A 13499-nucleotide genomic window follows, 5' to 3' on the forward strand; every position below is an offset into this window, starting at 1 on the left:
GAGTTCTTTGAACTTTCTAACAGTCATTTGTTGTGTTCTTTGGCTTCCCAGTCCCCCAAACCCAAAATGTGACACTTGCTGAACGTGTCAGTCTTACAGTATGATTCCCTCTCCAGCTCTTCCAGAAGAACTCATCTACTTCCGTTACTTCTATCTTCTCCTGTGTAGGTGACTCCTCAATCAGCACGTCCAGTCGTGGTCTTTATTCCAAGCTTAAGTCAGCCATTTCTACACTGATTTGGAGATCTGGCCCTATTTTGTGAGCATGTCAAATTTAATAACATGGCTAATTACTCCCTCCCAAACTAGCTTCTCCTGTGACTTCTTTGTTTCTGTTCTTCCATATTCCTCTTTATTCAATGTCAGTAGTTATATTTTAATGCCTTCCTTTCTTCTTCACATCCAGTCAGTTCTCAAGCTCCATATAGTCTTTGCTTATTTGTCTTCCATGTATGCCCCTTTTCACTTTTGATTTATACTATTCACACCTCATTTTAGGCACTCATGAATTTGTGGAGTATGAGCACAGCCTTCTAATGGATCTCCCTAGCTGTGCTCTTTTTTCCTCCTCCAGTCTGTCCTGCATGAAGTATTGGATTGATCTTCAGAATCACTGCATTGGTTATATCACTTCCCAAGTTGTTCTACAGCATTTTTACTGACATTGTGATAAAGTACCAACGATTCAGCTTGTATCTAAGACCACCCTTTCTAGCCTTTTTACTAGTTCCTGTATTGTGTGTGTATGCTCCGTCATGTCCAACTCTTTGTGAGTCTGTGGACTATAGCCCACCAGACTTCTCTGTCCATGGCATTTTTCAGGCAAGAATACTGGAGTGGGTTGCCATTCCTCCTCCAGGAGATCTTCCCAACCCAGGACTGAACCCAGGTCTCCTGCATCTCCTGCTTTGCAGGCAGATTTTTTACTACTGAGCCACGAGGGAAACTAATTCTGGTATTCACCTGTAACACTTTCTCTGTGTTTTCACTGCCCCAAATTCAGCTGTTGGCTTTCTGCCTCCTTGTGTTGATTCTTGCCATTTTCTCTTATGGAATGGCTTCTATCCCCAACACTATCTACCAGAATCCTGTAATACCCACCTCAGATAGCAACTACTTTTAAAATTCTTCCTATTCCACAGCTCGTGTATCATTGTTTGAATCATTCTTTTTGATATTTAGATCTGAGGAATTACATATTTTATCTGTCCTACAAAATTATAGGAGGTAAGAACTGTTTCGTGGATATGTATTAATATCCCTCAATCTCTACTTAAATGTTCTGAATATAGTCATCCAAAAAATTTCTTGGATAAGTGACAAGGACAAATCAGAGAAATTATCAAGACCAAGAAATCGAGAGAACATGAGAGGTTATCTACCAAATTTGTAGAGAATTTTATGTAACCATAAATCAATATCTGTATATATAGCAGATAAATAAAATGTGATTGCCACATGATTTTGTTTTCTTTTTTCTGTTTGGATATTTTTATATAATAGGCTTACTTGGAAGAAAAAGTGACAAAATACACAGAAAAAATTATCTCTAAACTCTTTTTTGTTCCTAATGTAAATGTTAGTATTTTCCTCCCCTTCCATCTCTCTCTGTCTTTTCAAACAATTTGAAGAATTGTACATAGCATATGTCCTCAAAACTGAACTCTCATCTACAGGTAGAAATTGACTAGTGCTACAGCATGGTTCTTGGCACACTTCTAGGTGTTCTTCCACTTCTGTTTTTTCATTTCTTTTGTTCATCAAATAATTCTTGAAGAGCTGCTGTGTGCCAGGCAAGATTTGAGGTACAGAGGATACCATAAGAACAGAACAAACTGAGATTACTGCTTATATCACTGAAGGTTGGTGGAGGCTACTTACAACCATAAGGCTTGTGTTTATGAAAAGTATTAAACCTAGTTGAGACTTCAAATCTTAAGAGGGAAATAAGACAAGGGGACTGATGTCTTGAAAGCCATTATAAATATTTTTTAAGGTCACCAAAATAAAACAGAAAAAGTGCCATCAAAGAAAACAGTGTCTTGGTAAAGAATAAATCAGTGGTGCGGTCTGATTTAGAACAGAGATGGCTTTTCTGAGGAAACCTGCTGAGATGATTTGTAGCAACCAGCTACATCTGGAGAGAGTGAGCTTAGGGAACAAAGGTGAAGGCCCTAAGATGGGAGCTTGAAATGAAGCAGGAAGACAGTCTGTGTGGGTGGGGTGAAAGAGCCGGGACTGGTGTTGGTATTAAATGGGGAAGAGACCTTAGCTAGGATTAGTCAGGTAGCGGTGGCTCTGTGGACTTCCTCAGACAGCCTGACTGCTTCGATTATGTCAGCTAGCTCTCATTTATTCTCCAGATACTCTGTAGTTCCTCTTTATAGCTTACTTGGATAATTAGTTGCTGAATTACTTCATGAGAAAAGCACTGTGAGGACAAGACTGGGTCTTATTCCTGACTGCATCTCTTGGCTGATTTGGATGCTCTTGCAGAAGGGAGCCAGGGTGCCTCAATCCACCGATCACTAGCATCAGCATCTCACAGTGAATGTCTTAGTGATGGTAGATGGTTACAATCCCTGTATGATGTAAAATGCAATACTGTGTAAAAGGAATATATTCTAAGAGTATTGGGCAACAGGAAACTGATTCTGGCTGTTGCCTCTTCTTCCTCACTGAGTCGTCTTGAGGAAATTACTTCGTTTTTCTGTGCTTCAGCTTTAATAAGTATTTCTGAGAGCCAGTTACATAAGTTCCATTGTCCACGTGTAGTCATTATAAATTGAAATCCTTAGTGCATTTGCCTTGAAGATACGTACTGCACACTAACTTCCTTATTTCTAGTCAAATTTCCAGTAACTCCCTTCTTCTGAAACAAAACCAAAACTTGGAGAAGGGTTTCTAAACAGCAAAAAAGGTAACTGTCATACATCTTATGCAGGTTACTTGGCAAAAGAATGGGGACCATTTTTATTCCATGGCCTGTTGACTTAGGATTGTATTTGAAAATAGGCTTACTCATGTCCAAGTTTTGGTATCTATTTTCTTCTGGTGCCATCACTCCTTCCTAGGTAACAGAATTTGGGACTGGGGAGCTGTTAGGTTTCTATTCTGAAAGTTGGCTGGCTGATAGGAGAGGAGACCAAATTAAGAGTCTCAGAGAATTGGGTAGGCTCTGCAAGCCTCTTGGCACAATAATAGATATTCATAATAAATATTACATCATGAAATGCTTTGAATTTTGCTTATTGTAGTAGTATTATGGCAGGAAGTATAAATACGTTTTAGAAGGACTTGTTTCAGATTGTTTTAAAATGCATCTCAAATTTTGGACTTTTTATTCGTATTGATTAAAAAACATTTGTTAGCATGTTTTAGGAAGAATTTGAAAATGAAAGGGCCTTACTGGTTAACTTGATTTAATTGGTATTATCCCTGGCATGATCTCATTATTACTTCAGTTTCTCAGAGTATTGATTAAAATGAAAGCACACCATTTTCAGAGACCCTGACTGACACTCAGGGAATGCACAGCAGTATGAATGTTCATTCCCCTCTTGATGTTCTGGGGACTTAGATCTTCTTTTATTTGCCCTCTGGAAGTTTGCAGTATAAACTGACCTCAAGCAAGTGATGATTGGATGTTTTAGGTGCAATGGTTGGAGGAGACAAATGAGAACTGACTGCAATCTTCAATTCACTAAAAAACAAAACCAATCCAGAATCTCCTGATGGTCCAGTGAATAGAACTTGGCATTTTCACTGCAGAGTTCAATTACTGATGAGGAAACTAAGATCCTGCAAGTGGTGTGGCATTGCCAAAACAAGAAAGAAAATAAAGCAAAAGTTACTAAAGGAATTTACAGTCTTACCTCTGACAGTAACACGTCAACCTTGAACTGTTTCTCAGTATTCTCTTGGTAATGAAACATCCATCTATAGAAAAGGTTAATGGTTGGGTGTGTGTGTGGTAGGGGGAGGGGGGTGGATTGCCTTTGCATGGGTTTAGGGATTGATTAGTATGCTAAATTTGTGAATGAATTTACTACAACTGGTAAGACCCCCAGAAATGATTAAAGACTGCTGATATGTACTTTATTACCATTGACATTAGTTTATGAACAAGGTTACTAGGATTAAGGTAAAGTCTGAGACCAGAAGATGAGGAAAACCATACTATACCAGAATTCTTACTATCTTTTAACATATTTACTAGTGTCTTAAAATGAACAACCCAATGTAAGTCAACAGAGACTAAAATCCTTGAATTTAAAATTATAATAAGCAACTCTTTAATGTTAGGTTTCTCTAAGTGAAAAAATGTTAGGTTTCTCTAACTGAAAACAAAGAGTAACTAGGTTTTGTACAATTCTAGGATGATTTTTATATAGTTGTGGTTCTCAAAAGTGTGCTCGGGGATCCTGGGGAATTATTGACACCTTTCTAGCTGAGGCTTAATGAGATCAAACTATATTCATAATCTAAAATGTTATTTGTCATTTTCATTTATATTTTCTCACTAATGTACAGTGACTACTTGATGTGCGATTTTACAGAAGATTAAATGCAGAAGCTAGACATTAAGAGATTTGCAAAAGTAGAAAACAGTTTTTTTAATCTAGTAAAAAACTTTTCATAAAAGTAATACTTATTTTAACACATAGTAAAATTTATTTTCAATGAATTAATGTTTTTAAAATTTTCTCTTTTATCAATATGTGATAAATATCACTATTATAACCCACATAAACAAAAAGTACTTGGGATCTTCAGTAATTTTTAAGAGAGAAGGAGGTCATGAGACCAAAGTTTGAAAATAAAATTTATTCTCTCCTGGTTAGTCATTGTTAGAAGACTGATAACATATAGTATTTTTATTGACTGGAACAGATTTGACAACTATAGTGGATTCAGTAGTATTCACCCAAACGCTCACGTCTACCTGGAACCTCAGAATATGATCTTTTTTGGAAAGAAGATCATTGCAGATGTAATGGTTAAGGATCTCAAGATGAAATCATCCTGGATTTAGGGAGAGCCCTAAGCCCAGTGACTAGGGTCCAGAGAAAGGAGAGGAAGATTTGGACACAGACAAAAGGAATAAGGCCATGTGAAGGCCCATTTTAGGAGCAAGACAGACAAGCCAGGAAACACCTGGGATCGCCAGAAGAAGCAAGAAAAAAGAGTTATGTAGGGCCATCAGATGAAGTATGGTCCTACCAACACCTTGATTTTGGACTTCTGGCATCCAGAATTGTGAGTGAATGTTTGTGTATTCAGCCACCAAGTCCATGATGATTTGTTTCAGCAGCCTTGGACACTGATACAGCAACCTTGTACTCAGCAGGAGACATGATAGGTGCTCCCACTTCCTTTTTCTCTTCAAAGTTACCCATCTTCTCTGCCAGGAATCAAATATCCTCTAAGAGGTCTTCCTTCAGCTAAGTGCTGAAGCATTGCACTCTGTGAGAAACTAGTTAACCTAGAGAATGCTAAACAGTAAAATGTTTTCAAAAATTGAGCAGTATTGCTGACTTCTGTATTGGGTTATTTGGTAAAGTGGAAAAGAAAGAGTTGAGATCAAATATTTAATATTTAGTGATCTTTAGACAAAAATTAAAATAGTGTAATGGATATTGATCATTAAATTACCTGTTTATTGTCTGTTATGTATAGGTCCGAAAATTTACAGTTTTAATTCTGCAAATGATTCTGGTGGTCCTGCAAATCTGGATAAATCTATTTTGAAAGTGAGTACCCATGTTTTGAGTCATTCCAAGAAATGTTACTTAAAAAAAAAAATCTGTACTCTTAAATGTAAGTAAATGATGGGATATTTTAAGTTTTGTAAACAGTACAATAATTATTCATCTATACAAAATAAAAAGTAAATCATACTTTTTATGGTAAAAAGTAAATGATAAAAGTACTTTTATGATAAAATTAAATCATCTGTTGAGAGCCTCTAAGAAATTAAGGAAGAGCTGGGTAAGGTCCAAACTTCTAAGTCTAGCATGCACATCCCTTCAGATCTGACTTGGAATACCTTTCCAGCCTTCTCCATTACTCTGCTCCACTTAAAATTTCAGTTCACATCTCATTGTTCCCCTAAATCCCATACGATTTTATGACTCCAGACTTTTGTCCATAGGCTCTCTGGCTAGAAAGCTCTACTTCCCCTTCTTATGTCTTCTTAATAATGACATGCTGGGTTACAGTTTCTTTTTCTATATGTTTCTTGTGCTAGACTGAATTCCTAAAGTATGTTTTTGTGCATTGCTCATAGTGAGCATTCATTAAAGATGTGACCAAAGGAAGATATATTTGAGGGTAGATTGTTACGTAATCTTAGGTTAAGTATATGGAAACAACAGAAGATAGAATGGCAAGTAGGAAAAAAATTGAAGACAAACAGTAGAAGCGAAAATAGTTTGTGTAATCTAATAGTACAATTTATGTTAATACAAGTTTTTACTTTAATTGATTTGCCCCTTTTTTAGCGTCGCATCCATTCTTTCAGGCAGATGTGCTTAGGTTGCTTTATATTAAGGCACATTTCTGGGTTCTTTCCCCAAGGATTCAGATTCAGTATGTTTAATAAGGCTTAGGAATCTGTCTCTGTGGTGGCAACATAAGGGTGGTCCAAGGACAGTGTCATGAGATACATGGCTTAAAGAGGCTTTGTAAAAGGATTTTTGTCTTGCCAGATGTTGTTTTTACCATACCTCATTTTTTCTTAAAATATGTGATAGGAATGTGATCCAATGAATGGTATTCCAGTATAATTGCTGTATCTGATTTCAGCTGAAATTCTGGGATATAGAAAACGGATTCCTTCTAATTATTTAATTATTAAATGTTATTTAGTAATTCATCTTCTAATTGATGCTATCTTTTTGGTCTCAATAGGTGGTAATTAATAACAAACTAGAGCAAAAAATTATTGGAGTGATAAATGAACACAAAAAGCAAAATAATAACAAGGGAGTGATTTCTGGAAGACTTACTGCCAAAAAATTACAGGTATTTTGCAAACCTTTTTTTAAAGTTACTTATTTTTAGTGGAGCATTTAAAAAAAATTTTTTTTTAATTGAAGGATAATTGCTTTACAGAATTTTGTGGTTTTCTGTCATACATCAACAAGAATCAGCCATAGATACACCCATGTCCCCTCTCTCCCAGACCTCCCTCCCATTTCCCTCCCGACTCCGCCCTTCAGCCTGTGACAGAGCCCCTGTTTGAGTTCCCTGAGTCATACAGCAAATTCCCATTTTCTATTTGTTTTACACATGATATTGTAAATTTCTGTGTTACTCTCTCCATATATCTCACCTTTTCCCTCCTCTCCTTCCACCTTGTCCATAGGTCCATTCTCTTTGTCTCTTTCTCCTTTGCTGCCCTGAAAATAAATTCATCGGTGCCATCTCTTCAGATTCCATATATATGTGTCAGTAACGATATTTATATTTCTCTGACTTACTTTGCTCTGTATAATGGGCTCTAGTTTCATCCACCTCATTAGAACAGATTAAAATGCATTCCTTTTTATGGCTGAGTAGTATTCCATTGTATATATGTAACAGCTTCTTTATCCATTCTTCTGTCAGTGGACATCAAGGTTGTTTCCGTGTTCTAGCTGTTGTAAATAGTGCTGCAGTGAACACTGGGATACATGTGTCTTTTTCAGTTTTGTTTTCCTCAGGGTATATGCCTAAGAGTAGGATTGCTGGGTCATATGGTGGTCTTATCCTAGCTTTTTAAGGAGTCTGCATACCATCTTCCATAGTGGCTGTTTCAGTTTACATTCCCACCAGCAATGTAAGAGTGTTCCCTTGACTTTTCAACTTCCATTGAAATTTCATGTAGATTAGTTCCATCTGCAAAAATGAGGAAGAAGTGCCAAATGTAAGCGTACACATTAAAATAGTGATGTGAAAATTACATCCCCCAAATGCTGTTGGACTTGTAGTGGGCACTTTGCTTACATTTTCTCTGACACACCAATGCTGGAAGGTATTTTGCCCCATTTTTCAAATGAAGAAATTGAGGCTTAGAAGGATTATATAAATTATAGCCTGAGGTTGTTAATTACTAGCAAAGTAAAAAGGGCTTCCCTGGTGGCTTAGACGTAAAGCCTCTGCCTGCAATGTGGGAGACCTGGTTTTGATCCCTGGAGAAGGAAATGGCAACTCACTCCAGTACTCTTGCCTGGAAAATTCCATGGGCTATAATCTATGGGGTCAAAAAGAGTTGGACACGACTGAGCTTTTCACTTTTCACTTTCAAAATAAAAAGTCTGAATTTCAACCCAGTCTTGCCCAGATCTAAAAATGTGTTAGAAAGTACATTAAAAAGCTTTACTTTTTATATGAACACGTTCATTGAAGCACGGCTTATGATTTAAGAAAAAGAAAACATTCCAAGTGAGCACCAGTAGGAAAATGTATAGTTCAGTTCAGTCATTCAGTCGTGTCCTACTCTTTTCGACCCCGTAAATCGCAGCACACCAGGTCTCCCTGTCCATCACCAACTCCCGGAGTTCACTGAGACTCACGTCCATCGAGTCAGTGATGCCATCCAGCCATCTCATCTTCTGTCGTCCCCTTCTCCTGCCCCCAATCCCTCCCAGCATCAGAGTCTTTTCCAATGAGTCAACTTTTCGCATGAGGTGGCCAAAGTACTGGAGTTTCAGCTTTAGCATCATTCCTTCCAAACAAATCCCAGTGCTGATCTCCTTCAAAATGGACTAGTTGGATCTCCTTGCAATCCAGGGGACTCTCAAGATTATGGTATATCTATCCAGTGGAATATTCTGTAACTATTACAAGTGATGAACAATTTCTAATAATTTGGGAAGATGCTTAGTTACAATGTTAAATGAAATTTGTTTTTTAAAAAATCACAAAAAAATGACTGAAGGACCCACATTGCATTGCAGACAGTATCTTTGGATAGAGAGAATATGAGCAATTTCTCCTGGTCATTTTTTATTTTTCTGTAGTTCTCAAATTCTCTAGTTCTCAAATAAAATAATTCTTCAAACTGGAAAAAAAGAGAAAAAGATACTTTTGAAGTTATAATTTGTGTCAGAATTTCTGTTTTAAAATGAATGGGAGAATACACTTAGTAATGAAAAAACAGAAAATTGACAGAATGGCTTTTTCACATTTCCCTTCCATAGGATTTATACATGGCTTTACAAGCATTTTCGTTTAAAACTAAGGACATTGAAGATGCCATGACTAACACACTCTTACATGGTGGTGATCTTCATTCTGCCTTGGATTGGCTCTGTTTAAACCTTTCAGATGGTAAGCAGTATTATCATAACATTCTTTCAGTTTATAAAACCTTTTGAAATAATTTGTGTTTATGATATTTGTAGCAAGCTTTTGGTTTGCACTTAAATTTTTTTTCACTGTGTTATAATTATTTTTAAAATATTCTTACCCTTTTTCTGGTCTTTTTGGTATATTCTTCTTAGGGATTATAGTCTGTGCAAGAAAAAATTATTTTTGTATGTGTTGCTTTCAGTTGTTAATGGCCATTTTACAGTGCACATTATACAGCATATTCTTAACTGTCTATAACCTGTCAGGCTGTGTACCTGGTTTTGGTTTAGAAATTAGGGCTATCTTGCTTTGGGTAAATAATATTTAATTAAGCACAGGGTTCAGGCTGTAATCTTTGGCAAGATCCTGGAATGTGAATTGCTTCTATGACTGATTAAGGCTGCAACCACATGCAACCAAGGAGGAGGGGAGAGTTAAGATTTTCTTATGAAAATTTAGGCGTCTAGCACTTTGAGGGTGCAATGGCCAAACTGAGGTGGGCTGGTTATCGTCTAGAGAGTGTTCCCACTGGTTTGATAATAAAACAACTTTCATTGTAGGATTTCTATTCCTAGAAGATGAACAGTAGAAGAAAGTTAAGTGCTCTTTGTCTAGACAGGTTTTATGCATGTGTTTAATAAGTATTTGTATGTTTTCTGTATCATGTACATTATTTTTATCCCAATTTCTCTTAAGATGCGCTTCCTGAAGGATTCAGTCAGGAATTTGAAGAGCAACAACCTAAAAGTAGGCCAAAATTCCAGTATCCTCAAACGCAAGCCACTATTTCACCTCCATTGCAACCTAAAACCAAAAAGCGGGAAGAAGATCCTAAGATCATGGTAATTTAAGAATTCAACATTTAAAGTATAAAATCGAGTGAAATGTGTAACAGTTCATAAGAGTATAAGTATTAGGTTGCCGTTATGTTTTTACTCATTGAAAATGTCTAATGGGTTTGGCAAATTCATTAGCATTGTCATTTCAGTTATCTATTGCTACATAACAAACCACCCGAAAATGAAGTGACTTAAACCAACATTTTATTCCTTATGATTTTGCAGTTTGGACTGAGCTCAGCTAGGCAGTTTGTCTGATCCAAGAGGTATCTCCTCAGGCTAGAAGATCCAAAATGGTTTATTTACTCACATGACTAGAGCCTCAGCTGGGATCTTGCTAGCAAGGCATCTCTCTCTCCACATGATTAGTTTAGGTTTCCCCTTACATTTTGATATTAGAATGGTCAGACTTCTTACTTGACATCTGGCTTCCAAGAGCAAGTATCTCAAGATAGTAAACACCAGTGTACAAATTTTTATCAAGCCTCTGCTTGTATCACTGTTGCTGATGTCACATTGGCTGAAGCAAGTCATGTGGCCAATTCAAAATCTTCGTGGAAGGGGGTTACAGAAAGGCATTAATACTGGAAGGTGTACTTCCTTAGGGCATTACACACAAATACTGTGCATATCATGAAACATCTATGAACCTGGGTGAACCTAGAGAACATTATGCTGAGTTAAATAAGCCAGTCACAGAAAGACAAATATTACATGATGTCACTTACATGAAGTACCTAAAATAGTCATGTTCATAGAAACAGAATGGTAGTTACCAGGGGCTAAATGGAGAAGGGGCAAATGGGGAAATGTTGCATAATGGTAATTTTCAGTTATGCAATATCAATAAATTCTAGATATCTGCTGTTCAACATAGTGCCTGTAGTCAACAGAACAGTATTGTGTACTTTAAAATGTTAAGAGGATAGATCTCTTGTTAAGCTTTCTTACCACAACCATGCCTCTCCCCACAGCAATACACACACACACACACACACACACACACACACACACACAGAGGAACGCTCAAGAATTTTTGAAAGTAACAGGTACATTTAGTACCTTGGTTGTAGTAATGGTATCATGGGTGTATCAGTCAGTTCAGTCGCTTAGTCATGTCCAGCTCTTTGCAACCCCATGGACTGCAGCACAACAGGCTTCCTTGTCCATCACCAACTTCCAGAGCTTGCTCAAACTCATGTCCTTTGAGTCGGTGATGCCATCCATCCATCTCATCATCTGTCATCCCCTTCTCCCGCCTTCAGTCTTTCCCAGCATTAGGGTCTTTTCCAATGAGTCAGTTCTTCACATCAGGTGGCCAAAGTATTGGAGCTTCAGCTTTAGCATCCATGATATAAGCATATGTCCAAACTCATCAAAATGATGAGGGTATATATATATATATATATATATATATATAAAATAGTTTAAATCACAATAATATGTACAATTGTTAATGTATCAGACCTCAGTAAAGCTTAAAAAAAAAATTTGTGGAAACAGCATCTGCACAAAACCACTGTTAAGGAATAATACAGGTTTTTCACAGTTCTGTCAGTTTTTTGCCTCTTTATGTAAATGGATTCTTTGAACTATGTAAGTTTAGACTTACAAAGTAGTGTTGAGTTCCACTCATTTGTCCTTCACTATGATTTTTGAGACTTACGTGTCTACTGTTTCTGAGTGTAAAGAAATTATAAAAGCAGTGACACTTGATGATAGTTTTGACATCTTTTTCTAATTTTGATTTTTCAGATATTTGTTGTTTTTTTTTTCTAGCCAAAAAAGGATGAAAAAAAATTGGAAGTAAATATGAAAGAATGGATTTTGCGATATGCTGAACAACAAAATGAAGAAAAGAGTGAGACTTCTAAAAGTTTAGAAGAGGAAAAATTTGACCCTGTGAGTAGAAATTTGCATTGATCTTCTAGTTGGATGTTCCTCGCAAAATATTTAAGTTTTCTAATACTTAGTTTCCTCATTTGTAAATTGAAGAAATAGTTATCTCTAAGGGTTTATGTGAGAGTTAAATAATGCAACACTTAGGGGAAAACACGACACAAAATAACCATTCAATAAATGTTATTGCATCACTCCCACGTCTAAAGAGACAGTCGCCAAATATTTTTAAATGATTAAGTGTTAAGAGTATGCTAAATTATTCAGATAATTTAAAAAGCACATTATTTTATAAAGGAAAGCCTTTGCCTGGACAGAGAAAACCTACATAAGATAAACTAAAAATATTAGATTAAGTGAAAAAAATCAAGTTGTAGGAAGAAAATAACAATATATATATATCTGATTAAAGACTTCTATCTAGAATTTATAAAGAAGTTGTAAAAGGACAACAGGCATTTTATAAAAGCAGATATTTGGATGTCCAATAAACATGTAAAAATAACTTCAACATTGCTAGTTGTGGGAAAAATGAAAATGAAAACTGCAGTGAAATACTACTATACATCTATCAAAATGGCTAAAATTAAAAGATCAGTAATACGAAGTGTCGGAGAAGGCGATGGCACCCCACTCCAGTACTCTTGCCTGGAAAGTCCCATGGACGGAGGAACCTGGTAGGCTACAATCCATGGGGTCGCTAGGAGTCGGACACGACTTCTAAGTGAGCGACTTCACTTTCACTTTTCACTTTCATTCAGTGGAGAAGGAAATGGCAACCCACTCCAGTGTTCTTGCCTGGAGAATCCCAGGGACGGCGGAGCCTGATGGGCTGCCGTCTGTGGGGTTGCACAGAGTTGGACACGACTGAAGTGACTTAACAGCAGAAGCAGCAATAACAAGTGTTGGGAGGATATGAAGCAACCGAACACTCCTACGCTGATTGTAGGAGTACAACTACTTTGGAAAACTGTCACTTTCTTATGAAGTTAGCCATACATTTACCATATGACCTAACAATTTCATTCCTAGGTATTTACTCAATAAAAATGAAAATGTCATAAAAAAAAAAAAGCTTGTACACAAATATTCATAGCAGTTTTATTAATAACAGCCAAACACTGTAAGCAGCTTTAGAAATCATTATATAAGAAGGAAACTCACAAATAAGTACATGCTGAACAATTTCATTATATTAAATTCTAGAAAAGTCATCTATGCAAAATCAATCTCTAGTAAGGGAAACCAGATCAGTGGTTGTCTGAGCCCACGGATGGAGGAAGGAGATTGACTGTTAGGCATGATGGGGAAACTTTTGGGGATGATGGCAGTGATTTATGTCTTTATGATAATGGTTATGTGGATTTATAAATTTATCAAACACATTCACTTATTCACTTAAAATGGGTATGTTTTCAATACCTT

General features: G+C 36.6%; 1 protein-coding gene across 1 annotated transcript in view; it reads left to right on the plus strand.

The window, feature by feature from the left end:
* DHX29 (DExH-box helicase 29) overlaps positions 1-13499 on the plus strand; it is a 47319-nt gene that overhangs the window by 1929 nt on the left and 31891 nt on the right. The window contains exons 2-6 of the mRNA XM_027520375.1: positions 5680-5753; positions 6913-7026; positions 9186-9315; positions 10033-10178; positions 11955-12077. Of these exons, the coding sequence (XP_027376176.1) occupies positions 5680-5753; positions 6913-7026; positions 9186-9315; positions 10033-10178; positions 11955-12077 (587 nt within the window). The remainder of the gene's footprint in view (positions 1-5679; positions 5754-6912; positions 7027-9185; positions 9316-10032; positions 10179-11954; positions 12078-13499) is intronic.

The sequence above is a fragment of the Bos indicus x Bos taurus genome, chromosome 20 (assembly GCF_003369695.1).
Source record: "Bos indicus x Bos taurus breed Angus x Brahman F1 hybrid chromosome 20, Bos_hybrid_MaternalHap_v2.0, whole genome shotgun sequence".
Classification (NCBI taxonomy): Eukaryota; Metazoa; Chordata; class Mammalia; order Artiodactyla; family Bovidae; genus Bos; species Bos indicus x Bos taurus.